The 26,146-nt window shown below is 43.0% G+C and overlaps 1 protein-coding gene across 4 annotated transcripts; it reads left to right on the top strand.

Annotated features, from left to right (window-relative positions):
* Positions 1-1,759: 1,759 nt before the first annotated feature.
* Positions 1,760-25,860, top strand: HEY2 (hes related family bHLH transcription factor with YRPW motif 2). Of its 4 annotated transcripts, none has more exons than XM_081907207.1 (5): positions 1,760-1,945; positions 10,617-10,695; positions 10,806-10,889; positions 19,619-19,700; positions 23,800-25,860. In XM_081907207.1, exons 2-5 carry the CDS (start codon positions 10,672-10,674, stop codon positions 24,471-24,473), a joined length of 864 nt encoding a protein of 287 aa, XP_081763333.1. In that variant the 5' UTR covers positions 1,760-1,945; positions 10,617-10,671; the 3' UTR covers positions 24,474-25,860. The 4 variants fall into 4 exon arrangements, with proteins under 4 accessions (XP_081763333.1, XP_081763335.1, XP_081763332.1 ...); XM_081907209.1 differs by lacking the exon at positions 1,760-1,945 and adding an exon at positions 2,469-2,595; XM_081907206.1 differs by lacking the exon at positions 1,760-1,945 and adding an exon at positions 5,428-5,817.
* The last annotated feature ends 286 nt before the right edge of the window (positions 25,861-26,146 follow it).

Raw genomic sequence — 26,146 nt, 5'->3', positions numbered from 1 at the left:
AGGCTACAACAATCTTATATGGGTCATAACTCAGTCCTAGCAATATTTGTTCAGAAGCAATCCCCATTTATTTAAATTCCAAGTAAGAAGTATTTTATTCCAAGTAAGAATGCTTAGGATTTCAGCCTTAGATTAACTGTGCATAACTCCTGAACTCATCAGACTATGCTAGGAAAAAGTGAGGAACCCTTGAATCATAAACAAATTGATAAAATCTAGTGCTGAAATGTTTGGTGGAGTTTGTAAATTCAAGACAGTTTGCTTCTCAACAAATACAATAAAATATTCAGGGACATTACTGTTACATACCACAATCCTATACACGTCTTCTTAGAACTATATAAAAAGTGTAACGTAAATTCCGATCTCCCCCTCCCCCGATATACCATGGGCGTCATTAGATCTAAAAGAGGCAACTAACAGTAGACTTCATGTGCTGGAGTTAGGATAGCTGCAATTCTATCATATTCATTTATTAATCAATAAGCAACAGAAGCAGCAATATGGAAATAATAAAATCTAATATAGTTAAGATTTAATACTTAATTTAAATAACCATTAGAATCATGCCTAATGTTACTTTCTAAAAAAAAAACCCAAACCATTTTAATATATATACTGAGAAACAAAAGTGAAATGGTGACCATTTACATTTTGATTTTTTTTTTAATTCCAGAATTCTGGACTGCTTTCTAACTAAAGTACAGCTCCCACAACATACTCCCTTCAGGAGAGAGAGAGAGAGAGAGAGAGAGAGAGAGAGAGAGAGAGAGAGAGAGAGAGAGAGAGAGAGAGAGGTTTTTGTGTGCGCGCGGGTGTCTAGTTCTTAAATCAGTCCATTGTGGGGAATGTGTTTTTAAAAAAACAAATCCCTGAGAACTCCTGCTTGTTTTTGCTGAGGGGGGAAGGAGAGCTGTTGCTTTTGTTGTGTCTGAGTAGCCGTGCAGTTTTTAGTAACTCTGCAAACATGGGCATGAGAAGGATGTCCCTGTAGAGGCAATGAGGCATGAAATCCCCCAGTTCCTTTACGCAGTAACAACAGCCACATGAAAGAGCAACATGCAACATGTCACTATATATAATTACACAGCCCCCGGGCGTTGGTGAAAACAAGGGACTGGTAAGGCTGTGTTTTGTAACCTATTTGATGCACATACCCACCGTCTCTCGCTTTTAATTTATTGCACTCGATTTTTAGGAACTTTTAATTCATTTCACACACTGTATTTTCCCAGTAACAACTTGCACGCGCAACCAACCGCGCACGCACACACCACTTTCCAATTTGCACGTCCAATCCTCCTCCACTTTCCCTAACCATACACCATAGTGCCTGGCGTTTAACACACACATTTGCCGTGGGGCGTTTCTCCCTTTACAATTTTTCACCTATGTGTACACGATAGAGCACGGTGAGCATATACCCTTTCCTTTTAAACCTATGGCATATTACGTGAAGTTCTCGCGCCTCCACGCCAGCACCTCTGGTAAGAGAAACCAGAACGCGACAGGAAAGCTCTGCAATTGCAAAGGGGCTGAACGTGGAACCAAGCGAGGCGCTTCTTTTGCCTCAGCGGGCGCCAAAAGAGCAGGCGCCCGGCGCGCGCGCTCTGCCTGGCGGGCGCTCTCTGTTGATTGGCAGGAAATGGCCACCGCTAACCTATCCGAAAAGCCCTTCGAAAAGTCGCCCCCGTGGTTTTAAAGGTCTGCACTGCAGTGCACCTAAACATACCGGACACACACGCCCCGGGGCGCCCAAGGCGAAGCGTCTCAAGCCTGCAGCAATTCTCTGCACGCTTGCCTGAGAGGGCCAGTGAACGTAGGGCTTACTTCTAAGTAGACCCGCAGGAGGCCAGAGTGCTGTTGCGCCCCTCACATCCTGCTTCCCGGCCTTCCCACTGGCATCAGGTTGGCCACCGTGACAACAGGATGCTGGACTAGATGGGTCAATAGTTTGAGCAGGCTCTTCTTACGTTCTTGGATAGCTTGGAGGCATTGCAACTGCGCCCATAAGCCACCATTACGATTCTTTAATGTCGCAGCATTTTAAGAGCACGCAAATATGGAGCAGGAGAGGCGGAATATTTGCGTCCGTTTTTCCAAAGCCGAACATTTATGATATACCGTGCTATTATTTATTGGTTGCATAATTTTTTATCCCCCCCGCCCCGCATCCTCCAAGGGGCCCGGGAAGGCGCGTGTGCGGTTACCCCGCATTCTCTCACGTCCCTGAAAGGCCAAAGCAGGGCCCAATAAGCTTCGCGAGACTGATTTGAACGTCGTCTCGTGGCGCGGCCTAAAGGCGCGCTAGGCTCAAGGGGCCGCCCTGCTGGAGATCAGCGGATCTGAGATCGGTCATTCGCGGACGGGTCACCGCCGGGGAGCCCCAAACACGCTGCCTTGGGTCCCGTGTTGGAAGGGAGGGGAGACGTTAAATGCAGGAAAATAAATAAACAAGCTGCCCCCCAGATGCTTGCTTAGAAAACACGAACATGAGCGCTCGGCCTTGAGCCTGAAAGTGCCTTCGCAAAAAGTTCTCATTGCTATACTTCTGTCGGGAAGAAGCACAAACTTCAGAGTTCGTGACAAACCTAGGTATTTCATATTGCTGCAAAAAACGGAGATGTGTCCTAATTTCCTTCTAAAAGGAACGGTAAGAAACGCTTTATCTGCATTTACTTCTGGGGACTTTTGAAGAGGGGCCAAGAATTATCTTGGCACTGAAGGGGAAGGGAAGAGAGAAAAATAGAAAAGGAGCAGAAAAAAAGAAGGCCCGACCCTTTTCCTCTCCCAAGTGGCTTCTGTCTATGACTAGGTGTTCGGAGAGTGAAGGGCACGAACAGCAGCTTGGTTTTACATCCGCTGGTCTGCAAGCGCTCGCTTGTCGTCGCGGGACGCATTTCCATTTAGGATGGTCGCCAAAATCCAGTTGCTACTTTTCCTCCTCGCCCTCCGCGCTCCCAACCCCGTTGTTGCTCAGGTCTGCGGGCTTCTTGTTATGTCGCTCCGCGTGGCCGCGCAGCGCCTCCGAGAGCCCCCAGCGTCCCTTGCCCGGGGCGGATGCAGGCAACGAAGCGGCCTGGTCGGGCGCGCAGGAGACCGTGGGGGAAAGGGCACCACCCTTGCGGGGAGAGGCCTGGCGGATGACAGACAGGCCGGGGGACAGCGCGAGGCAGGTTGCATTTCAAAAGCCATCCGAGCTGAAACGGGTCGGGTTTCTGTTCACACGGGGAGGCCGCCCCGCCGCCGCCAGCAGCACGGGCGGGCGACCAAAGGCAGTCCTTGCCCTCCACCCGCTCCTCTTTCGCCTCTGTGCCCGCCTGCCTCCTCCTTTCTCCTCGAGTCTCTGCGTTTGACATTCATTGTAAAGTCCCGTCCCCCCTCCATTCTGTGTCCATCGCCCGGCCTTTCCCCTCTCTCCCTTCTCCCGTCATTCCCGCCTCTTCTTGCACTTTTCTGCCTCTGTTCTTTTTCACACTCCCCACTTCACTGCCTTTTTCTTTAACGTTTGCCTTCCCCCGCTTCTCTCTCTTATGTCATCTTCTTATATTCTATCAGGCCATGTCAATGAGTTAGGCACAAAGGAGCCAGAAGTCTAAAAATTTCTAATCCACGAAATGCTCCTATAATGTCTATGTGAAGAGTTGAGAGTGCACTGAAGCCTTAATGTGCTGGAATAAATCCCTTTGGGTTTATTTATTTGAGTCTGAAATAAGGCCCACTGAATTCCATCATGTATAGGACTACACTGTGTTAGTTGACCTGTATTGATGTTGCTAATATTTAAAGCTGTAAATGCAACAAGATGTAAATATAGTGGTAATCCAATATTTCCCACCCTCTTCCATTCCAATCCTGCCTCCAATCCATGGTCGGCCCAATCATGAGACAAGGTGAGGTGACTGCCTCAGGTGGCAGAATCCACAAGGCCAATGGATCCCAATGTAGATCTTGATTCTGCCAGTGCCTTTGTTTCTGGCATCGATCTTCACTCCTCCACTTCTTCCATGACGGGGAAGGGAGGTGCCATTTTGTCTTGAGCCGGCCCTGCTCCAACCACATTTCACTCAGTTGCATTGTGAACTGGAAGACAGAACAGGTTCCCATAAGAAACTGCCAACAGAGATACAGTGAGAGGCCATGAACCCTAATCCCAAGGATCCCAGCTTTCTTTTCTTTTTAAAAGGAAGGTTCGGGCATTTGTAGAACCTGAGGTAGGAAGCCAAGACTACAGTCACTAATTTATTTATTTATTTATTTATTATTGTGGAGGGAGGTAAGAAACCAACTTTTCCTTTCCCCTGAAAAATTCCTGCAGGCTGTAGACGTTCATGGCCAGAGGACACACTCAAAATCACATACGCCAACAAATAGGAGGGGGAGCCCTGGTTTAAATACTCTGTCAAACTAAAGCAAACGCTGCCTGCCAAGTTTGTTGTGGCTCCCTCCTTTTAATAGGCCACAAGCATCTTTGTAAGCAGAATGCGGCCTCTGATGCTGTGCAAGGGCTTTTCTTCTAAAGTGTGTCTTTATGGTGTTACGTGTTATATCTCAAGCTGCAAGAAAATTTCCAGATGTTCAATCTGCTCAGCTATTTTTGATTCCTACCTTCTAGAACTATTCCAAAAGAGCCCAGGATGGCAAACAAGTGATAAAGCGATAAAGACATCCTAAAGCATATTTGAAACATTTTTTTTAAAGAACCCTGTAAGTGTCACTGTTGATTATTCCTAAAGTGACCTCTCTTCCCACTCTCCGCTTTCTGTCTGCAAAGGAGAAAGAGGCGCCCGTGTGTGTGGTTCTCATTGCAAAAGTGCAGGAAGAAAGTTAAACCTAAGGGGGAAATCCTACGCCTGTTGACAAAAATCCTTCTTCCTCATCCGTAGACGGTACCCAAAGACGACCAAAGAGTTGCCTCTCCTACAAGCAGTCCTTCCTCACAGTTTCTGCCTTTGTTTTATAAATAAGACAAAGCTCGCCCCCTCCACCCGGATCTTTCCCTAAAGCTCTCTTGTGTTCTCCTGTAATATATACGTCGGTGCAAATTATTTCCACCCGTCAAACTTTTTTTCTCTCTGGAACTTTTTCCAGTGTTGGGTCAGATTTGAGAAGTGTAAACGCTGCGTGCCCGGACTGACATTATTCACGCATGCATCTGCGCTTGTTTATGTGGGTTTTATGAATCCCTTTTGCAGTCTGGCTGCGAAGCCACCTAGCAGAAACACACGCTTTGATCAGTTCCTGCCCGAGCTATCCTCGTGCTGCAGCCCAGCTCCGCAGAGCCGAAGGTGTCTCCCGGCCAGCTCCAGCCACCCGCCCGCCCTCTTTCCTCCCCGTCTCCCTTGCGCGCTCGAGGTGCTCCGGGCTTTCCCACGCTTCCAAGACGCCCAGGAGTGTTTGGCGCCGGGACCGCTGCCGCGCTTCAGCCAATAAAGAAGCGGGCAGAAGCGCCGCGGAAGGAGGCCTGTCACTCACTCCTCCGTTGCCCCAATCCAAAGGGCTCAGCCGGAGGAGGAGGGGCGTGGCTTCGCCCCTCCTGTGGGCGGGCTCTTGTGCTCGAGGCTGAGCTGCAGCGTGGGAAAGAGCTTCAGAAATCCATTCAGTTCGCTGGCGCCGGCTGGGGAGGGATAGGCGGGCTTTAATCCGGAGTCACTGTCCAAAAAGGGAAACCGCAGACCTGAGTTCTCGTTGTTTATCTCCTGATTTGGAAGCTGGACTCTTTCCTTGGGCCACAATGAAGCGGCCTTGTGAGGAAACTACCTCAGACAGCGATATGGACGAGACTATAGACGTGGGGAGTGAAAATAATTACTCTGGGTAAGGACGAAGTTTGTTCGTTCCGGGGTTTTTTTTTATTTTATTTGCAACAAGAACAAAAAATCTGGACCGTGCCTCCTCTTTTTCTGTGGGAGGGGGTGGAAGAGGAGGATGGGGAGCCAGATGAAAGGCACCCCCACCCTTGTGGGACCATTGTTTCTTGGCGCCCCTTTTTGACTTCTGTGCAGTGTTGGATACTCTGGCATCAGAGGGGCAGTTAAGCAATTTTAGATTTGGACTTGATGGTTTTGTGGAAGGGAGCGGGGTAAGAGTGCTATTTCACTGTTAATATGTATTAGACAATTTGCTTCAAAAACGTGGCAAGGCTATTAAGCTTTGTGGCCCTGCTACTTACTCATTTTGCTGACGGGCTTCTGAAGTCCTGCCCTGATGAATGGCACCCCATTTTGTTAGCTTCTAATAGAAAGTAGGGGGTCTATTTTCTACCCTACTCGGACGTCACACTTCTTTCACCCAGCTATCTACTTTTCCCTTCACTAACTGGCATCCTCAGTTGTAAAAAATTCTCTTGGGGATATGTGTAGGAGCATAAGATTGTCTGGGCAGAAAAACAACAACATAGCAACAGTAGCAGAGTACAGTGGTACCTCAGGTTAAGTACTTAATTCGTTCCGGAGGTCCATTCTTAACCTGAAAGTTCTTAACCTGAAGCACCACTTTAGCTAATGGGGCCTCCTGCTGCCACCGCTGCGCCGTCGCAGCACGATTTCTGTTCTCATCCTGAAGCAAAGTTCTTAACCTGCAGCACTATTTTTGGGTTAGCGGAGTCTGTAACCTGAAGTGTATGTAACCTGAAGTGTATGTAACCTGAAGCATATGTAACCCGAGGTACCACTGTACTGTACTTTTATCACAGTCAGCCATATAGTCTTGGTCAATATACATCTTTTGGAACTGTTCTTTAGTGCTAGATGTTAAGCAAAAAGGGGAAGGTGGGGGATGGAGTATCACATTTTTTGTCCTGTAGGCTGTTGACAATTATCATGTGTTGAGTAGTAGCAGTACTGAACTAGTAGATTCTGTGTAAAGTGGAGCTGCAGCTGCTTGCAAGACTAGAACTGGGGTGGGAGGCATCCCTTGAAATACTTGAACCAGTCTTATAATACTAATCCTGTGTTACTAGAATCTTTCTAGGTGTGTACTGTTGTACAGTAGGTCATTGTCAGAAAAGAAGGCAAATCCAGTATAACTCACCTCCCAGCAAATGACCTGGGTTTGCCTGCTAGGAAGGATGGGGTGGAAAGGAGTTAAGGTCTCAGCCGTACCTCCTGTTGTTTAATATGGACACTAAGTTTCCTATACCTCCATAAATTCTTCAGTTCTGCAGATCACTGCCTTCCCACACTTTCTTCCCCATCAATATGGATTTTCTCATAACAAGGGAGACTTCAAACATCTGGATTAATAGAGGAGAAAGTGTGGGTGGCATTGATTTAGAAGAGATTTTCTTATGGACAAGGAATAATTAATGGAGCTACCGGGCTATTCACATTAAGCAGCAGTATGGATGAAACCTAGAAAAGAAGAGAGATTGATTAGAATGCTATAGAAATCAAATGGTTGCTTCAGAATAATAGGTGGAGCTGGAGCATTGTTGAGATAAGTAGAGCAAGGTATGCTTCATTACGTCTGCTTGTGTAACAATCCTCAAGGCCTTAAGATGTTTGTGGTGAGAGTGTTTGAAGAAAGGGTGCTTGCTATCAAAGCAAAATAAGATATTTTCACAAGAGGGCTGTCAACCAACTGAATTATATTAGTTGATTAATCAGCTAAATAAATTTGAATTTTACCAAGTCTCAATATAGAGTCGTTGGGGTTGGTTTGTGATTCTGAAGAAAGTAGAAAACAACTGAATAAGTAACACTGCAATTCTAGCTCTACTTACCTCGCACTTAGTGACACCTACTCAGTAGAGAACTTACTTTCTAAGTAGACATGGCTTGGCTTGCACTGTTAATAAACAAAAATTGTGCCTAATTTTTAGGCTGCCTTTAATAATTAATTTCATGAAAATGCAGAGGCAAAGCTAAAACAAAGTTCAGCCAGAGTTAGACATGTTTAACTCCCAATTATATCAGTGGCATGCTTAAATCTCTCATTGAAAACTTGGTAGTATCCAGTCCTAGTCTTACTCAGTAACATGTCCATTGATTTTAATGGGTTCCCTCAGAATATGACTTACTTTGATATTGCCCAGTGGGACTAAAATAAGGGGGGGGATTGATTGCCTGCACACTGCAGTAGTTTTTGATAGAATTTTGTTAACAGAGATGCTGTAAAAAGATAGCAGTAAAATTACTGTTTCAGTCATTGATTCCCTTTTTCTTTTAAAATGCTGTTCTCCTGGGTTTGCTTAGACATGTCATGATTTGGGAGTTTAAAGAGGCATTATCCACATGATGCAATAAATCCAATTGCTTTTTATAATCCATTTTAAATTAACCTGTTTCAGGGTATCTACAGAGTAGTAGTGTTTAATGTTAGCCAGTTGGATTTATATAGGCTGTACACAGTGCAATTTTTTTCTAGCAAAAGAGATACTGCAGCTCACCATGAACTTCCACCGTGTTCACCTGAGAGATGCTAGAACTGAGCTCCTGTGAGCTTCAGCTGAAAAAAAACAACGCCCTGGCTGTAGTAGTTTGGTCTCAGTCCCAATCAAGATGGTTAGTGTAGATTAGCTGGACAATTACATCTGAATTTCATGGAAATATTGTGTAAGTTTTGAACCTTAAATCCAATTACAGTAATGTTATGCCACAAGTCACTTACTCTGGATAGTATCGTAGAAGTCAACAGAGAAAAAATTTAATTCCAATTAATGTCGTTATCTGAGTGAAGCCAAAAAATGTAGCTGGATAAATGCAGAGGAGGAAATACTAACAGGTGTTTGCATGCTAAATTTAGGTTCTAGGGCCTGTAGTATGTCAGAAATGATCATCTAAATATATGGGCTGTCAGTAAAAAAAAAGTTTCCTCTTCGTTGAGGTCCAGATGATATATATGGAATATGCAATTGCAATTGGTTGTTATAAAAGAAAAGGAAACAATCTATTCAGAATGAAGTAAAAAAATGGCTTACATAGTAATCAGTGGGACATACAACTATTTAACTCTGACTGGATTGTCTCAAGAATTTTAAAATATTTAATCTGGAATTATCTAAAGCAATGTGATTGACAGATGAGGATAATTGATGGACTGCCTTAGATTCAAAGCAGTCTAGTGCAGGCATAGGCAAACTCAGCCCTCCAGATGTTTTTGGGACTACAACTCCCATCATCCCTAGCTAACAGGACCAGTGGTCAGGGATGATGGGAGTTGTAGTCCCAAAACATTTGGAGGGCCGAGTTTGCCTATGCCTGGTCTAGTGGTTCAAGCGACTGTCAACTAAAAGGGGCTGTAATTTAGGTTATCCTTCTGAGATGAATGGAGATTGCACAACAGAAGTGCCTGATAATTTTGTTGAAGGCTGGGCACTCTGCTTTTTAGAAAAACCCAAGCACCCTAATCAAGTTTGTTAGAATATGAAGCATTTTACAATCCAACATGCGTAGTTAGGAAATCTCATTGATCTCGGTGGAATATTTGTATTTCCAAGTGATGACCATTTTTTGGTTAATGTTTTTTGTACACAGATGTGAGTTTAGTCAAAATACATGTGCCTTGCATCAGCTGTGAATATTTCTTGTGTGTGTGCTCGGCAAAATACATGGAAGTGAGCCTAATCCTTTTCAGACTGCTGCTTCTATATCTTTTGCTTGATAAAATGATTTCTGCCAAACATAGGCAAGTCAGAGGCATGTCCTTTTTGTATCAAGTATCTATTTCTGCTGTATTGGAAGCAGTAGGCTTGAGTGTGCTCAATATTAGACACTTAATCAGTAGTTCTTTTGAGTACATAGTTAATACATTTGAACTCATATATAATGCATATTTTACATATTTGCCGGTACTGAGGTCACCCAGTCAGGGTGAGCTCAGGACCATGGAATATTTTGGGAGGACTCTTTTTATTTTCTAAATGAACTTCTTGGTGAGCAAAAGTAAGGAGATGGTGTGATGGGGCTGAAGAGTGGTAGTGAAAGTTTTCTTCTGCCTGCTTCCATATTTTACGGAGCACTTGAAAGAGGAATGGGGAAGCCGTGCCTTTTTTAATGTTGTTGGACCCACCATCTCTTAACCATTGGCCATCCTGACTGGGGCCAATGAGAGTTGGGTGTCCAACAGTATATAGAGAACCTCAAGTTATTATAATTACTATTTTTAAAATTTCTATACTGTCCTTCATCTGAGGACCACAGGGTGGTTTATGATATAAATTACATAGCCCTCGTGTTGGTGGGAGGAGGGAGGCATTAGACCCAGGGCTGGCCCTATGATGAGGCAAAGTGAGGCAGCTGCCTCAGGTGGCAGATGCTGAGGTACGGGGAGGAGACAGCTGTGAGTTCCATGTGGCTTGCCTTGACACCCGTACAGAGACTGTCCTTTTGCCAGTACAGCTGAAAACAAAAAAGTTGTACAAAACAGGACAGAGTAAAACAATACTTGCTTAGGAATAATTGTCCTTCATTTTCAACATTTGTAAAGTAAGATTTTGTAATTGGAGTAAAATTCAACTTCCAGTCGAATTGGCTTCTGTGTGTGTGTTGGCAGAAGACACCACCTTTTCCTTCGCCTCGGGCGGAAAAATATCTTGAGCGGGCTCTGTTTAGACCTCTGCAACAAACAACACAATAGGATGCTGTACCTGACATGCCTTTTCAACTGTTCCTCAGGCACAGTGCCAGTTCAGTGATCCGATCAAATTCGCCTACGACAACATCTCAGATCATGGCCAGGAAAAAACGAAGAGGGGTAAGGGTTTCCTTTATATTTTTAATCTAACAATTGCATTTGTTTCTGTTGTTTTTACCTTCTTTGCACCTTAACTTTTATATCAATTTATTGCTTTGTTTTGGCAATAGATCATAGAAAAAAGGCGCCGTGATCGCATAAATAACAGTTTATCCGAACTGAGGCGGCTTGTGCCAACAGCATTTGAAAAACAAGTAAGCATAAATATTCTGTATCTCAACTCATCTGGTCATGTTGGGTCTTTCATAAAGCTCATTAAAAATAAGGCTGGATGTGTTCTGATCTGGCACAGAGCAGGCACTTCAATAAAATGCTTTGTTGTGGCAAAACTATTAAAAGCAAAATTCTCCACAAGGCTGAAAAACATTTCTATTCTCTGGTTTGCTGTTCCCTTAAGGGCAATAGTGTTCGTGTTGTCTCTGTTCTTTCTATGCATTCCAGTAGTGGTTTTGTTTTGCTGTTTTTAAAAGTGCTTTATTCCTTACAGGTTTTTTTTTTAAAAACCCACACATGTCAAATACCCTCCTGCATAAATCTTTTAACAGCATTGTATTCTCATCCCTCTCCTTTCTGATACTTTTTTTTATTTAATTCTAAATTTAATTAGTAAAATAATCTGATTGTTTCAGATCCTTAATAAGCTGGCTATTTAATAAACTCTCTCAAATAAATATTTAAATTCTTGAAAAGAAGCTGTTGAGATATAACAATTGTTGCTAGTGCTGCAGCTCTTTAAAATGGTCCAAGTTGGAATACAGTTTTTTAAATGTAAGTTTTTGCAGGGTGATCACATGAGGAAGGGTGAATAAAAAATATTTCCTATATATTAAAAAGTTATTTATTCCATTCTTAAGCTGCCCAACATCTATGAAGATCCCAGGCTGGTTTATACAATTAATCTATTAAAAAATAAAATTAGCATTCTTCTTGCAGAATTGTCCCAGCCAAAACTTTGTGTTGGACATGTTCTGATGTAATGTGTCGGCACACTCATTGTAATTACTGATCTTTCTATATAGTGTTTTATTTATTTTGGATATTTTTATCTTGCTTTCGCAAAAAAAGTGAAACATGTTGTGCAGAACCCCTTTCTTAAATGTAAATTTGTGATTCCTGAGAGCAGCACAAATAGGTTTCGTCAGTATTGCTAAGCGTAACGTACTTCAAAAGATTTCCACTGACTTTGTAGAATCATAGAACTATACGGGATGAAAGGAACCTTACTCTTCAGTGGAATTATTCAAGGTGATGTGAAGTTGTGTTGCATGCACAGGAGAAAAATTAAATCACTTCAGTCACCAGCTTATAAGAGTCGGAAGAACACAAGTGTTGTATTTGGATCATTTCTAAATATGAAAACACAACCTCTCGATTAAGCCCCTTCAACAATAACAAAAGTTTGGAGGGTTTTTAGTATCTCATTATTGACTCGTAACCAGTTGTGATGCCTTGACTTTGGGAGAAAAGTCTGCAGCAAGGTGCTTCTCTTGGTGCTGAAGATGCAATAGGTCCAAAATTGAGAAATGTAATTGCAACCCCGAAATAGCAATCATTATGATTTACAGTGGAATCCTGTACATAAATGTCTACTTGGAAGTAGGTCCCACTGAGTTAAATGGGATTTATTCCCTGATGAGTGCTCATAGGATTACGACCTCAGTGTGGAGTCATTGAAATCTAAGGGAATACAATGCATTTTCTATGGGGTAAGTATTTTGAACGTAGGCTCCTGGAATAGATTGCTTGAACGGAAGAAAGCGTGAGATGAGTATCATGTTATATAACACAATGAAACCTGTACGAAGTCAACTTACACGAGTTAACTTTGAAACTCTGAGAGAATATTTGTTTATGTATTTGAGGAATTATTCTCTGTCCTTCAAAAATTGAAACTACATGGTTCAGGTTCATACCACTTAGTCTGGAATAACATGACAATAATATTATAATAATTTTATTATTTGCACCCCACCCATCTGACTGTGGTTGTTTTTGGAATAAACAAAAACAAAAAATGGACTACAAACAAAAATGCTATTGTTAACAGGAACACTTTCATGTGAGACTATGTAACAGTGTCAGACGATTACAATTCCTGTACACAAGAGGACAAGAGAGTCCTTAGTGCAGCTCTCAAATGAAAGAGGAAGATGTATTTCTGCCTCTAGGGGGCGCTGCCATTGGCACTAGGGAAGCAAGAAGGTGTCAGGGCCTTCTTTGTGGAAGGATAGAGAAGGTCAGTTCAAACTGGGCAGTGGCGTAGCGTGGGGGGTACAGGGGGGGCCGGGCGCAACATCTGGGGGGTAGGGTTAGGGGGTGCAAATCCACGGGTTAGGGGGCGCAAATTACTTGCCTTGCCCTGGATGCTGACAACCCACGCTACGCCACTGAAACTGGGCAACCCTCAGGGCCACGATAACTATAGTGATGACAAATATGAAGAATTGGAAGAAGTAGAAACTGAAAGCAATAGTTGAGAAAACAGAGCTAATTAAATTTCATGTACAGTCATTGAGTCTTGGTTATCCCCCTGCTTTTTCCCTCATTTCTTTTTATGGAAATTAGTGCTTTATGTCTGCTTGACACAGGACTGGAGGGGATGTAATATTTTTCTTTGTTTTACTAATGTTGGTGTTTTCTTTTGTTTTTATTGTTTTTTGCCTGCTCCTCATAACCTGGCATAGTCAAAGAAGTTTCTTATGGGTCAGGTTCCTTAGAGTTCAGCAGCTTGTAGCTCAGTTTGTAAACATTTTCTTTTAAAAAGTACCCTATTTTTTCATGTATAAGACTAGGTTTTTCCCTAAAAAAATAATGTCAAAAATTAGGGGGCGCCTTATACACAGAGACATCTCCCCCCCACCATTTTCTTAAATCTGAGTCACCCCCAAAAGGGGGCGTCTTATATGGTAAATTCAATTTGGGATTATTGTCCGATTAAACTGTACTTTATAATAAACCAGACATGATAATTTTATGGCAAACCATAATACATTTTATGTTCCTAAGGTAACAAAGTGACTTTCAAACTGTAAATGGTTGAAAGCACACACACACAGAGAGAAATGCGTAATTGAGAGGTAAATATGGATGATTGCCAGAGAAGCTGAAGGAAGTCCAAAAAGAACTAAATTTGTGGAAATTTTGATAAAATTGTATATTTGTGTCGGAAAACTAATAAAAAATATTTATAAAAAAAGAAAGTGCACACACCCACACCCACACACCCTAAATATATATATATATATTCCATATGTGTGTGTGTGTGTGTGTGTGTGTGTGTATATGCTGCACCCCCCTGCAATCCCTACACAGATCTGGCTGACACAGGCCACAAAACCACAGCTCGCCCCTATACACGAAGCCAAGCCAGAGCACAACTAAGTGCAGTACAGCCATCTTCTCAGAAAAACTCTTCACAAAGTTCAAGAGGTCAAGACACAAAGACTTTAGCAACTAATCCACACCTAATGACCCACCTAAGTGGTACTCAGGATATCACTCAAGAAATCACTCAAGATATCCCTCAAGTAATTAAGGAACAAAAGAAGAAAAGGCACACTAGCCTGGGAACTTCCTCTCTGCCCAGAACATTGGAGGCTATACACCACACCCCCTCAACAGTATTTATAGGAACTCAAACACTGAGATCCTGCTCTGTTCCAGTAACAAGAAGCCGAAAGCACCAGCCTGAAGATGACGAGTGAGACCTCGTCGAAACGTCGCCTAGACACCCCAACTTTTACACGGGAAGACACCCGAGGACACCAAAACCTGCATATATATATATATATATATATATATATATATATATATATATATTCCTAAAATATTCCACACGTATATATATTTACCCAAACTGGGGAGGGGGACCTCTTCCCAGTGGCTTCAAATTTTCTGGAAATATTACATCTCCAATTTTGAATCCCAGCACTACTCCCCGCCCGCCCCCGCCCCCGATGGTCATGAAATATTCTATTAAGGGAGCGACCCCACATTGGAAGAAAACAAGCACTTTTTTTTTTAGGCCATATGTAGATCTCCCTATTCTTGCAACTCCTTCTCATATCTGAGTGTAGGGAAGGTTAATGTGTTTTATATATGGTATATACTATGCACAGACTAGACCTTTAATGCAGATACAAGCAGATGGGGCGGGGGGGGGGGAATGACTATGAGCAGGCAAAACACCATTCCTGCTACCCACACTATACCTTTAGCAACTTGCAAAGCTCAGCAGACTTTGGCAGCATGGGAACATGGAGTTGTCCTGAGCTAGTCAGAGAAAGTGGGACAAGGGACAACAGTTGATTGTCCCATTGCATTGTTTACTTCTTGAAAACCACAAACATTATAAAGGCTTCTAAAGCTCCTGGAAATTACCCAGCATCAGGCAGCTATTACTCAGCTCTTGCTAAAAATGTTTGTGTTGGGTCAATGGAAAAGATTAGCACTGAGGAAAGTACAAGTTGTAATACAGGGGAAAGATAAGGACAGGGGAAGGAAAAGCAAAGCAAAGCAATCTAAGATAACCCGGGTCATATAAAATCTAAAAATGCCAAGGCTTACTGTGCTTATTACATTTATAAAAATAATAAATAATACGGGGAAAGGGCCATCGGAATAAACTTTCATACAGTCTTCCAGGCCACGTGTTCTCATTGCTGTCTAGTCTTGATCAAATGGCTTTTTAAAAAAAGAAAGAAAGAAAATAGTATTAGTATTCAGGTTTGTTGTATTCCAAGTCATTCTGAGAAAAGCTACACATCCATTCTCTTTACTGGTGCAACTGAAGAGACTGTTGAATATTCTTCAGCCAACTTCTATGACTGCTATATATAGATACATTCAGTTGGCTCTTCAAAGGGAAAGGTGATCATTTCTGCTTAAACTTTTTTTTTTAAAGACATACCCCAGTCTTTCAGTTGACTGATTGTGTTACAATCCAACACTTGCGCGCACACAAGCTTGTACCCTGGGCCAGCGCATGTTTCTCTTTGGTTCCCCTGTTGGATCAGAGGGTTCTTCCTCATAGGGAAGCAAGCTCTTTGCAATTTCTCCTTCAATGGAGAATGGATTGGGCTATGCTGCTCTTGCCTTTGCCATGATGCCCTTCCTGGGAGGCCAAGAGTGCCGCCTTCCATTGGCCCTTGGTCCCTTGGCTGATGGCAGAAACCAGAGGGTGCTTCCAACAAAAATAAATAAATCATTGAGTCGCTAAGTAGAAATCACAAGCTTTTCATTTGAAGGCATATAGCAGTCTTAGAAATTTACTGCAGAATATTTAAATTGTGTATGGAGTTCCAGCAATAAAGATAATGGACTTTTAGGGATGAGAGTGTTGCGGAGCCTGAATATGTCTAGAGCAATTTTGAGTGCATAAATTGCTTCACAGTTATTTGCTCGTTTATTCTGAGGGCTATCCTGAGAGTTAGTTAGGCTGAGAGAGAACTTTTAGAAGTTGGTTGCTCAGTAAGATGCACAGACTTGGACTTCTCATGTTCAAGCGCAGCACTCGATGGCTTGACTCGCAGCTGAATGCGTGAATAGGTGCTATTGAAAAGCAGTGTGCTTTGAGGTAATGCAAGATGAAACGTAGGTTGTCTTTGCCTTGATAGAACTGGGATGGCCATAGCAAGTCTTGGATGGAGCTCTGAACATAACTGCACACTGTAGGGGTAGACCCGTGATTTTACACCTAATCACATGGGAGAGTAAAAGGGACATATGAGTAGGGGGTGCTGAACCCACATCCCTCCCACAATAACCCCCCCTTCCAACGTTACTTTCCTGCTAGCTGGCTTCATATGTCAGAAATGAGCTCAAGATGGATAAAGTGACTTGGGTGGGGGGAGAGAGGCTGTGGGGAGATAAGCAGCAGGCCCTGGAATAGTTTGTCCCTTCCACTCATCCACTGACCCCTTTTACTATATAAATTGGGCTGCCCCACTCCTTTGCTTTTTATGTGATTGAGGCAGACTGGAGTCTAAACAAGCTGGCCTCTGCCAGCATTGGATGTAGCTTGGTGCTTTGTTATATAACTCAAGTGTTTCGCTTTGGTGGCACTGGAAAATAACAGGTGGAATTCAATGTTGCTCTAAGTGGGGAATGAGCATGAGAACAAGCTCATGCAATGGGACTTCACCCCTCCCCTGTATGTGCCCCTAAACTGATTCTGGGATTTTCCCAAGATTTAGGGGGCACAGGAAAGAGGAGATGGGAAGAAGTTCCAACATGGGAGTGGATCTTGTTTCACACATGCAACAACTTACTTAAATCCCACCCAAAGCTTCCGAAAGGGAAAGGGCAGATAAGGGCAGTTCTGAAGGTTTTTGGTTTGGTTCCTGTTGAAATGGAGAAAGGGTTTTTCTTCCGTGAGAGTAAAATCAAAAAATGATTTTATGACCCCAGAAGATGGGCATCTTATCTGGCATCAACATGCCTACTGCAACTTAAGCCTTAGAGCAGCTTGCCATTTAAAAAAAAAAAAGAGTTTTGATATTTTTTGCAAGATGAATATTGAAGTATATGTATTGCTGAAACATGTTCTTCCTCCCCTTTGATTTAAATATTATCAAAGTATTGTGGCACATTTAAAGGCTAACATGCTACAATGAGCTTTAAAGATGAAGGACACTTTGTTGGATGCATGGGGGGGGCTCCTGTTCATGTGGACCATGTGTGTTTCACTTTTCCATTTTAAAGATGAACCAAGTCTCATAGGTTGTTTTTGGGAATCCATTCCACAGAATTGGGTTTAGATTTTCAATGAGAAGCTATACTCTTCTTTATCCAAGTGAAGACTAGGAATAATTTGAACAAGAATGTCTAGTTTCGCTAAGTTATGGGTCAATGTGGGTAGCCTTTTGGTAAGTACAGGGATAAAGACACCACCCCTCTCCTGAATTCCTGATTTGTAAACAAATGCTTTTTAAAAATAAAAATATATAATTAACTAAACAAAATTTGTATTAAAACCAAGTATATTTTTCCTTAGCTGCAGAGCATAAACTTGTTAGGTATTACTGCTGTACCATTCATTAGGCACAATTCACTGGGACATTGTTCTGCACAAAACTCATTGCAGAAATAAATACCTTGCTGTCCTATAACTCCTGTTTATTTTATTGGGGCTTGCAAATAAGATTGTGCAACTTTGAGATTTTCTTTGCCTTTCAGACCTGGTGTGGATCTTGGCACTTTTTCTTACTGAGACAGATTATCTAGGTCAATTTCAATCTGGTTTCAGGTCTGGTTGTAGGACAGATACAGTCTTTGTCATCTTGGTGGGTGGCTTATGCTGGGAATTGGACCAGGAGAATGTGTCCCTGTTGTTGGCTTTGCTGGTCCTTTCAGCAGCTTAACCATGGTATCCTTCTGGGCCCCCTTGCTGGGATGGGACTTGGGAGCACTGTTTTACAGGGACTCCATTACCGGTAATTTGGTAAAGAAAAAGTGTGTTATATGCGTTGTATATGCAATATAACACTGTGACACAAGGTGGCGCTGTGGAGACCCATCTTTCCCTACCAGATTTCCCTGTATGAGTTTACAACGCGTTTAACTGAATTGCTTCTTTGACATGTCTAGATCCAGCCCCAGAAAGTAGTGCTGAGAGGCTCTTGTTTGATGCCTTGCCCGTTTGCCTGTGGAGTGCCTCAGGGTTCTGTTCTGTCCCCCATGCTATTCAACATTTACAATAAAACCTCTGGGAGAGGTCATCCAGAGTTTTTTGGGGTTTTGTGGCACCAGTGTGCTGACGAAACCTATTTCTGTTCCTCCTTTCCACCTAAATCCAAGGAAGCTGTATCGGTTCTAAGCCAGTGTCTGCCATCACTAATGGACTAGATGGATGAGGGTGAACAAATTGAAATGCAATCCAGACAACACAGAGGTGCTCTTGGCCATTTGGAAGGCAGAACAGGGAACTGGGTTTCAGCCTGTGCTGGATGAGTAACACTTCCCCTGAAGATGCCGTTTCGCAGTTTGGGTGTGTTCCTGGATTCAGCTCTGACTGCAGCCAAGCTGTTGGCCAGAGCTGCTTATAGGAAGCATACAACTTCCTTGTTCCAACAGCTCCACTGGTCTGTTCCAGACACAATTCAAAGTGCCAGTTATAAGCCCTATGTGTCTTATTCCCAGGCTACCTGAAGAACTGTATTTTCCCATGCAAACCTGCCTCGGCTCCAAAATCTTCAGAGCAGGCCCTTCTCTCAGTCCTACCACCCTCACAGGCACATCTATGGAGACATAGGAGAGGGCCTTCTTGGTGGTGGCTCCCAGACTTTGGCACTCCATCTCTAGTGGGATTAGACTGGCTCCCTCCTTGTTTTCCTTTTGTCAGCAGGTTAAGACTATTTTATTCCAGTAGGCCTTTTGGGAACTGACTGCTTTTATGGAAAGGGTTTTTAACAGTGCTGCAATGTTTTTAGTATCTGTATTTTAATAGTGGATTTTTTTACATTGTTTTAATTTGATTATTAAAGTTCAATTACCTTTTAACTATTTTTAAAGCTTTTATCTTTCTGTTTTATTCAAGCTTCTTTTATTTTGTCTAAGCCGACTTGAGTCCCAGTTCTGGTGGGGAAAGGCAATGTGTAAAATAAATAAATAATAATATTGATTTTTTAAAATGCTACTTTGAAAGTTGTGAATGTGTATATCTACTATACATGTTTTCCTTGTTTGCACTACTCTGTGCTTCATAGAAAATGTGTGCTCAGTTTATGCCACACTAGAAACTGTGATATAGTACTTGTGTGCAAAAATAAAGTGTGGGATACAGATGCTGGGTAGAAGAATTAAACTGAGAATGCTCTAATGGTTGGGAAAATTGAAACCATAAGATGGAGCTCAAAAGAGGGTATACCAAATCAAAGCAGGCAATACTTTTAAGCCTTTATTGTTTGTGCCTCTTATCTCAAAGGGATCTGCCAAATTAGAAAAAGCAGAAATCCTGCAAATGACAGTGGATCATTTGAAGATGCTCCAGGCGACAGGCGGGAAAGGTAAGGAATTGATTTTTGTACTGTTTCTAATATTAGCAGGGGGAAATCTCAGCAAACGCTCCCTTTGACAAGCTGGGATAGGCAGTTCTAGATTAAAGGACTGGAAATCAATGCTAAAGGCAGGGTTGAACTCGTGGGAAAGAACTACGGGGACAAAAGAACCACTTGACCCTGGGCTTGTGTTTGCTTTCATAACACTGTGGGAGAGTAAAGGCTTCATTCACAGGCAGCCCAGTCAGAGATTTGTTTGGGGTTTCCAAAGAGCACTGAAATCGGCACAAGGGAGACAAAACAAATACCCCAAACATCCAAACATAAACAAGGAGGGCTGCGGCAACAATTGTGCTGCATGAAAAACCAAAGTTAAAATTCATTATGCAGCTGCTATACCACGGGAAGTGGATCCAGAGGAAACTTTCCTTATTGTTTATGTATTGCCCTTTGTTCTAGAAAGAATGTTTTCCATGCAAAATTAGGCTGTGCCATTCATTCACCAGGACAGCATCTAAGCTTGGATCTTCTGTTGGATTGTTAAGAGGAAACCCAATACCCCTAGAAAAAGAGCTATCCACAATCAGTGCTTATTTTGTGTGCCTGCATGTTTGCGATGTGGAATTGGGAATGTGGCTTTCGAAGAGAATAATGTCTCTTTTCTTATCTCGTTTTTTGAAAAAAAGAAAAAGAAAAGCAAGCTGCTTTGGTTTAGAGAATTTTTGAAAATCTAGTTGCACTGCACACAGAAATTCAGAAGCCAAACATCTGGAAGCCTAGAAAGTTAACTTAATATGTTTTAGTGGGTTACTTTATTTTTGTTGTTTTGTAAATGGAAATTGACAAAGTGAATAGGAAGTTTTGAACACTGGTAAATATGTAATCATTAGGACTTTAGTGCTGGAAATTGTGTAGCTCAGATCTTTCCACAGTATTTCCCATTCACTGGTGGCCTTACCCAAGCCACTGTGTCTCATATTCAGTCCCATTCTCCAGTCGGAAGTATACCTTACATTATGACTGTCTGAGTTCCTGTGCAAATGTATGTGAAGGGTTTTGAGCATCCTCAAACTCCGTATAAATTGGAGTTGAATAACTTGCGGCCCTCTAGATATTGTTGGATATCAGCTCTGTTCAGTATGGTTCATGGCCGGGGTGATAGGAGTTGCACTACATCCAGAACTGGAAGGCCACCACCATCTTCTTCTTCTTCTTCTTCTTCATCATAGTAGCAGTTGTTGTTTTATTTATTCCCCATTCCTGTAATAAATCAAGGTTAGGGAACCCCATTATCCCTGACAATTGGCCATACTGGCTGGGGCTGATGAGAGTTGGGAGTCCAGTATGGTTCCCCGTCCCTGGTATAAACACATTTGCATTAGCATTAACATGAGCATTAGTATTAAGATGGGAATGATCGCTCCCCACATTAAATGGGCGTGTTTTGCGTGGTTGCGCGCAGCCCCCCCCCCCGATCCTACGCGGCTCCTTAAAATACAACCTGGCTTTGCCCCCTCCCATGCTAGATACCTGGAGGGTCCCGCCTAACCTCAGACAGTTAACTAATCCTGGCAAGGGGGGGCATTGCCAGGGGAGTTGGCCAGGTAGGGTGGGACCGCCCTGCCACACAATAGAGGGTGGAACTTACCTGGGAGTCCTCATTCGGCTCCAGAGCATCTCCCACCCTGCCTTCCCTCAGTTATGCCTTCTTTTGGAGGTTAACCTCGTCTCCACAGGTATGTGGGCACTGCTGCGTCATTGGTTGCTGTTAAAGGACTGAGAAGGAAGGAATTTCCCTGCATTGGCAGGTTTTGCCTTCCCGTAGCAAAAGGTCAGTTTCAGGCCTTGGGCAGAATCCTTTAGTCTATCTTCTTCCCTAAATGGGGGGGGGGGATGAAGCGGTGACCCATGCCCCCACTGCGGCGGTGATCTCAGGATTCCCCGTTAAAGGGGTTGTTTTGAGGGGAGTCATTGGCCATACACCGATAGGTTGTCAGTGGTCTCCCCTGCGTTGCGGCAAAATGGGGGGGGCGGGCTCTCTGCTTAAACATATGTTTTCCAGAGCCAGCCCAATCCGCACACATTTTGGATAACCCTGATGTTCTCCAGATCCCCGGCTGGGGACTGGGAGGGATAAATGCCCAATTCCTAAGCCAAGGTCTCCCTACATCTGAATCTTTATAATAAAGTTGTGGCCAATTTTAATCCCATAACACGTTGTCATGAGTCATTATTCCACTAGGGAGTCGCCTGGGGTTGGGGGTGTGTCTCTGCCTGTCTGCGCAATTCTTTATTAGGGGAATGGGCCAGGCAGAAGTCACGTTCTCCCAGTTGAGGCACCATTTGCATGCCCCCCCCCCCACCAACCTACAGTCGTACCTCAGAAGTCAAACACCTTTAAACTTGAATGTTTCAGTCCCGAACAATCAAAAACCAAAAGTGATTGTTCCGGTTTTCGAACGTTTTTCGGAAGCTGAATGTCTGGCGTGGCTTCCGATTGGCTGCAGGAAGCCACGCCTTGGTTCTCGAACTGTTTCGGGAGTCGAACGGACTCCTGGAATGGATTAAATTTGAGAAGCAAGGTACAACTGGATTTCACATGGAGGTTGCTGGAACATTAACAACTGTTCCCCTCCTTTCTTGCCAGTTCCCCCTGCTACACTATTTCAGATTGTCTCTGGAGACCAAAGCACTGCACATCAAATAAAAGATACATTCTTAGTATCCTTGTAACAATTTGCACGACTTCATATGTGTGCAAAACAAACTCTTTCTGTGCTGTACTTGATTTTAAAAAGAATTTGGGAGGTTGCTGAACCTTAAGAACTGGTATTTTCAAAAATGATGCTGGGAATGTTTGTTTGAAGGGGGAATATTCGTGAATTTGATCAGTGTGGACAACAGCCACTTTTTTCTTTGGAAAGATAAATGGTTATCTTTGGTTAACTACTGGTAATGTGTCTTCCTGTTCCTACTAACACACACATGGTCTTAAATATTCACATTACTAGTAGTCCTTCACCATGATTGACATTCCCAAGCTGCACTCCTCTAAAATACAAAGCAGTTGTGTCATGGGCCTCAAAAGCTTTACAATATCCTTTTTGAGACTCTCTGACCAGAGTTGTACATTTTATTTCAGATTTGATCTTGCAAAATAATTTGGTATAACGGCATTATAATATGGACAGTTTTCTTATCTTTCCCTTTCCTAATGATTCCTAATGCAGGATTCACCCCTTTATAAAGCTGCTGCATTCTGGGTCCTCGACAGCTTTAATAGAATGAGATGCTCTTTGTTTCACCCACCCAGAGAAGACCTTGTTGTTTTTGTTAAAATAATAATAATGGCAAGCACCAGTTGTATGGAGGAGCAAATCCACAATATTGAAATATTGCAAATATTGTATTTAAATATCACTGTAAAAGGATCAGGATTTCAAAGGCTAATTATTATGTGGCCATGTATGTGACATACACAGGCATTTTTCAGCAATATGGTGGAAAATCTTGCATTGGAAGTTTACTCTTTTTAATCCTTTTCCTATTGTTCAAAATGTGTGGGGGTGGGTGGGTGGGTGGGTGGGTGTGTTTGAAGAGTCTCAGACACTGATGGTCTTAATTCTTTCTCACTGTAATGTCTGGTTGCAAGTTGACTTTAGCACATTTCAGTTCCATCAGTGAGCATATGCATAATACAAAAGCCGTTTGAAAAAAATGTTCTGGGAGCCTTAAAGAGAAAGAGCTAGAACATGGGTAGGCAAACTAAGGCCTGGGGGCCGGATCCGGCCCAATCACCTTCTAAATCTGGCCTGCGGACAGTCCAGGAATCAGCGTGTTTTTACATGAGTAGAATGTGTCTTTTTATTTAAAATGCATCTCTGGGTTATTTGTAGAGCATAGAAATTTGTTCATTTTCCCCCAAAAAATATAGTCTGGCCCCCCACAAGGTCTGAGGGATAGTGGACTGGCCCCCAGATGAAAAGGTTGGTTGACCCCTGAGCTAGAATATTATAGAGCTGCCATTTCAAGAAAGACCAAAAGAAAAGGAAAAAACAAAGAAATCCCATTGGGTCGCTAAATTCATTTCTTGCTTTCTGTGTTCCAGGTTACTTTGACGCTCATGCTCTCGCCATGGATTTCATTAGCATTGGGTTTCGAGAATGCTTAACTGAAGTTGCGAGATACCTGAGTTCAGTGGAAGGTCTAGACACATCTGACCCTCTAAGAGTTAGACTAGTCTCTCATCTCAGTTCCTGTGCTTCTCAGAGGGAAGCTGCAGCAATGACCTCAACCATGGCACATCACCACCACCCTTTGCATCCTCACCACTGGGCGGCAGCTTTCCACCATCTCCCTGCAGCTTTACTGCAGCAGAATGGACTCCATACTTCTGACATCTCCCCATGCAGACTCTCGACAGCATCAGAAGTGCCTCCCCATGGATCTGCTCTGCTCACGGCCACTTTTGCCCATGCCGATTCTACGCTTAGAGTGCCCTCTGCCGGCAGCGTTGCTCCCTGCGTCCCGCCACTTTCTACCTCTCTCCTCTCGCTCTCGGCCACCGTACATGCCGCAGCGGCAGCAGCAGCTCAGAGCTTTCCGCTCTCTTTCGCTGGGGCATTCCCAATGCTGCCACCTAGTGCAGCGGCCGCAGTGGCAGCTGCAACAGCAATCAGCCCACCGCTGTCCGTATCAGCATCTGCCAGCCCGCAGCAAGCCAGTGGGAACGGAAGCAGTAAACCCTACCGACCCTGGGGGACTGAAGTTGGAGCTTTCTAAAAAAAATCTACGCAAGCCTTCCTGGGGCATTTTACAGTTGCAATAGAAAGTCTTTCACACAAAGACTGTTAACAGGTCAAGTAGCCCTTTGGATTCCCAGAAGACGGGAGGGAAATAGTAAGACATATTCTGCCTTAATATTGGTCAAAATGAACAGGAGGTCTTTCTTGTTCACCAGACGGGACCACAGTGATCTTCAAGAACGATGACTCCCCTGTAGGCGTTTCCTGAGAAATGTATAGAGTGTAGAATTAATCCTCTTGCCATGCATTTTTATTTGTTAAAGGGGCGCTGGATTTATAGCTAAAGAAGCCTACCTGAAAGATGAACGCTAAGTTTAAAATGCGCAAGTGCCTGACCTCTTCCAAATGTGTGCGGGGTGTGTGTGTGTGCGTGCACGTGTATGTGTTTTTCTTTACAAGGCAAATAATAAAAGTCCAAGTATGCAAATAATACTGGAGAGGAGAGTACAGAGATCCAGGACAGAGATACCATTCTTGAACAAAATGTATACCCTAAGGCTGTATTCGCTTGACATGAGTGGGATCTAAGCAACCTAACTGTGCAAGATTACAAACTATGGAATAGCCAAGCAGATAATTGAGGGTGTATACGCTAAATTTAATCTAATCCAATTCACTTTCTTTGTGCAGACTTGTCAGATGGTGACATGCATGATATTGACAGAAGCACTGATCTTTCCAGTGCTTGGTCTTACAAGACTTCGAGCATCCTGGCACTAGATGGCATAAAATTATAGCCAAGTGTGTTACATGTACATGCGTGAACACCAGGATAAATCTGACTTATTTGATTCCCTTTGCAAGTGAAAATACCGCATCCTCCAGATGGGATGCAAGTCCTCTTCATAGTCAGCTGTTGGGAATTGGTATGAATGAGTAGCTGTAATGCAGGCAACAGGATCCTTTGGGTTGTCTTTCTCCGTTGCCAGTGTTTTTGTATCTGTTCAGTTCTCAACCCAAACAAAAGTGTTGGGAGTTAAAGTTATGTTCTTACTACCCAGACAAGCAGTGCTACAAAAATGCTTTGCTTTTTTTTATTTTATTGCAGCAACATGACATAACAAGTATTTTAATTCATTGACTCAAGAGCTAGAAAGTTTGTTGTTGGGGGTGGGTCGGGGAAGCAAGTTAAATAAAAGCACAGCATGTATTATTATGCACTTCATTTCTCTGCTGTGTGGAGAAAGCAATAAGCAGTGAGAATGTTAAACATTATGCAAAATATACTTTTAAAATATTTGTTTTAAAAATACTGTTCCTAGTCAGGGGTGGGGTGGGAAAATTGTGCATTATTTTGTTAACCTTTTTTTTCTATGCAAAAGTCTTTAAGTATCACTAATTAAATGAAGTCTTTTTTTGACTGACTTCTGATTTGTTTTGGTGTGTGCGCTGGAAGTGAAAGGTCTGACTGAGGTAGAAGTTCAGATCAGCCCAGATGGAGAAACTTCCTGCACTTTCTGGTCTGTGTGTGCTTGTGCACACGCACAGTACTAACCTATTCTACAACTTCTGAGTGTGCAATGTGGTCTCTCAGTTTCTGCATAACTTGATTGTACCCCATATCTGGGGACATCATGCTACTGAAAACGTCTACAGTTGAATGTCCAAACCTAAGAGTGACTTTGGAAGGCCGATCTAGACACACTGTTC

This window comes from Podarcis melisellensis (assembly GCF_964234715.1).
Source record: "Podarcis melisellensis genome assembly, chromosome: 3".
NCBI classification, from domain to species: Eukaryota; Metazoa; Chordata; class Lepidosauria; order Squamata; family Lacertidae; genus Podarcis; species Podarcis melisellensis.
This window is presented reverse-complemented; position numbering and strand designations above follow the sequence as displayed.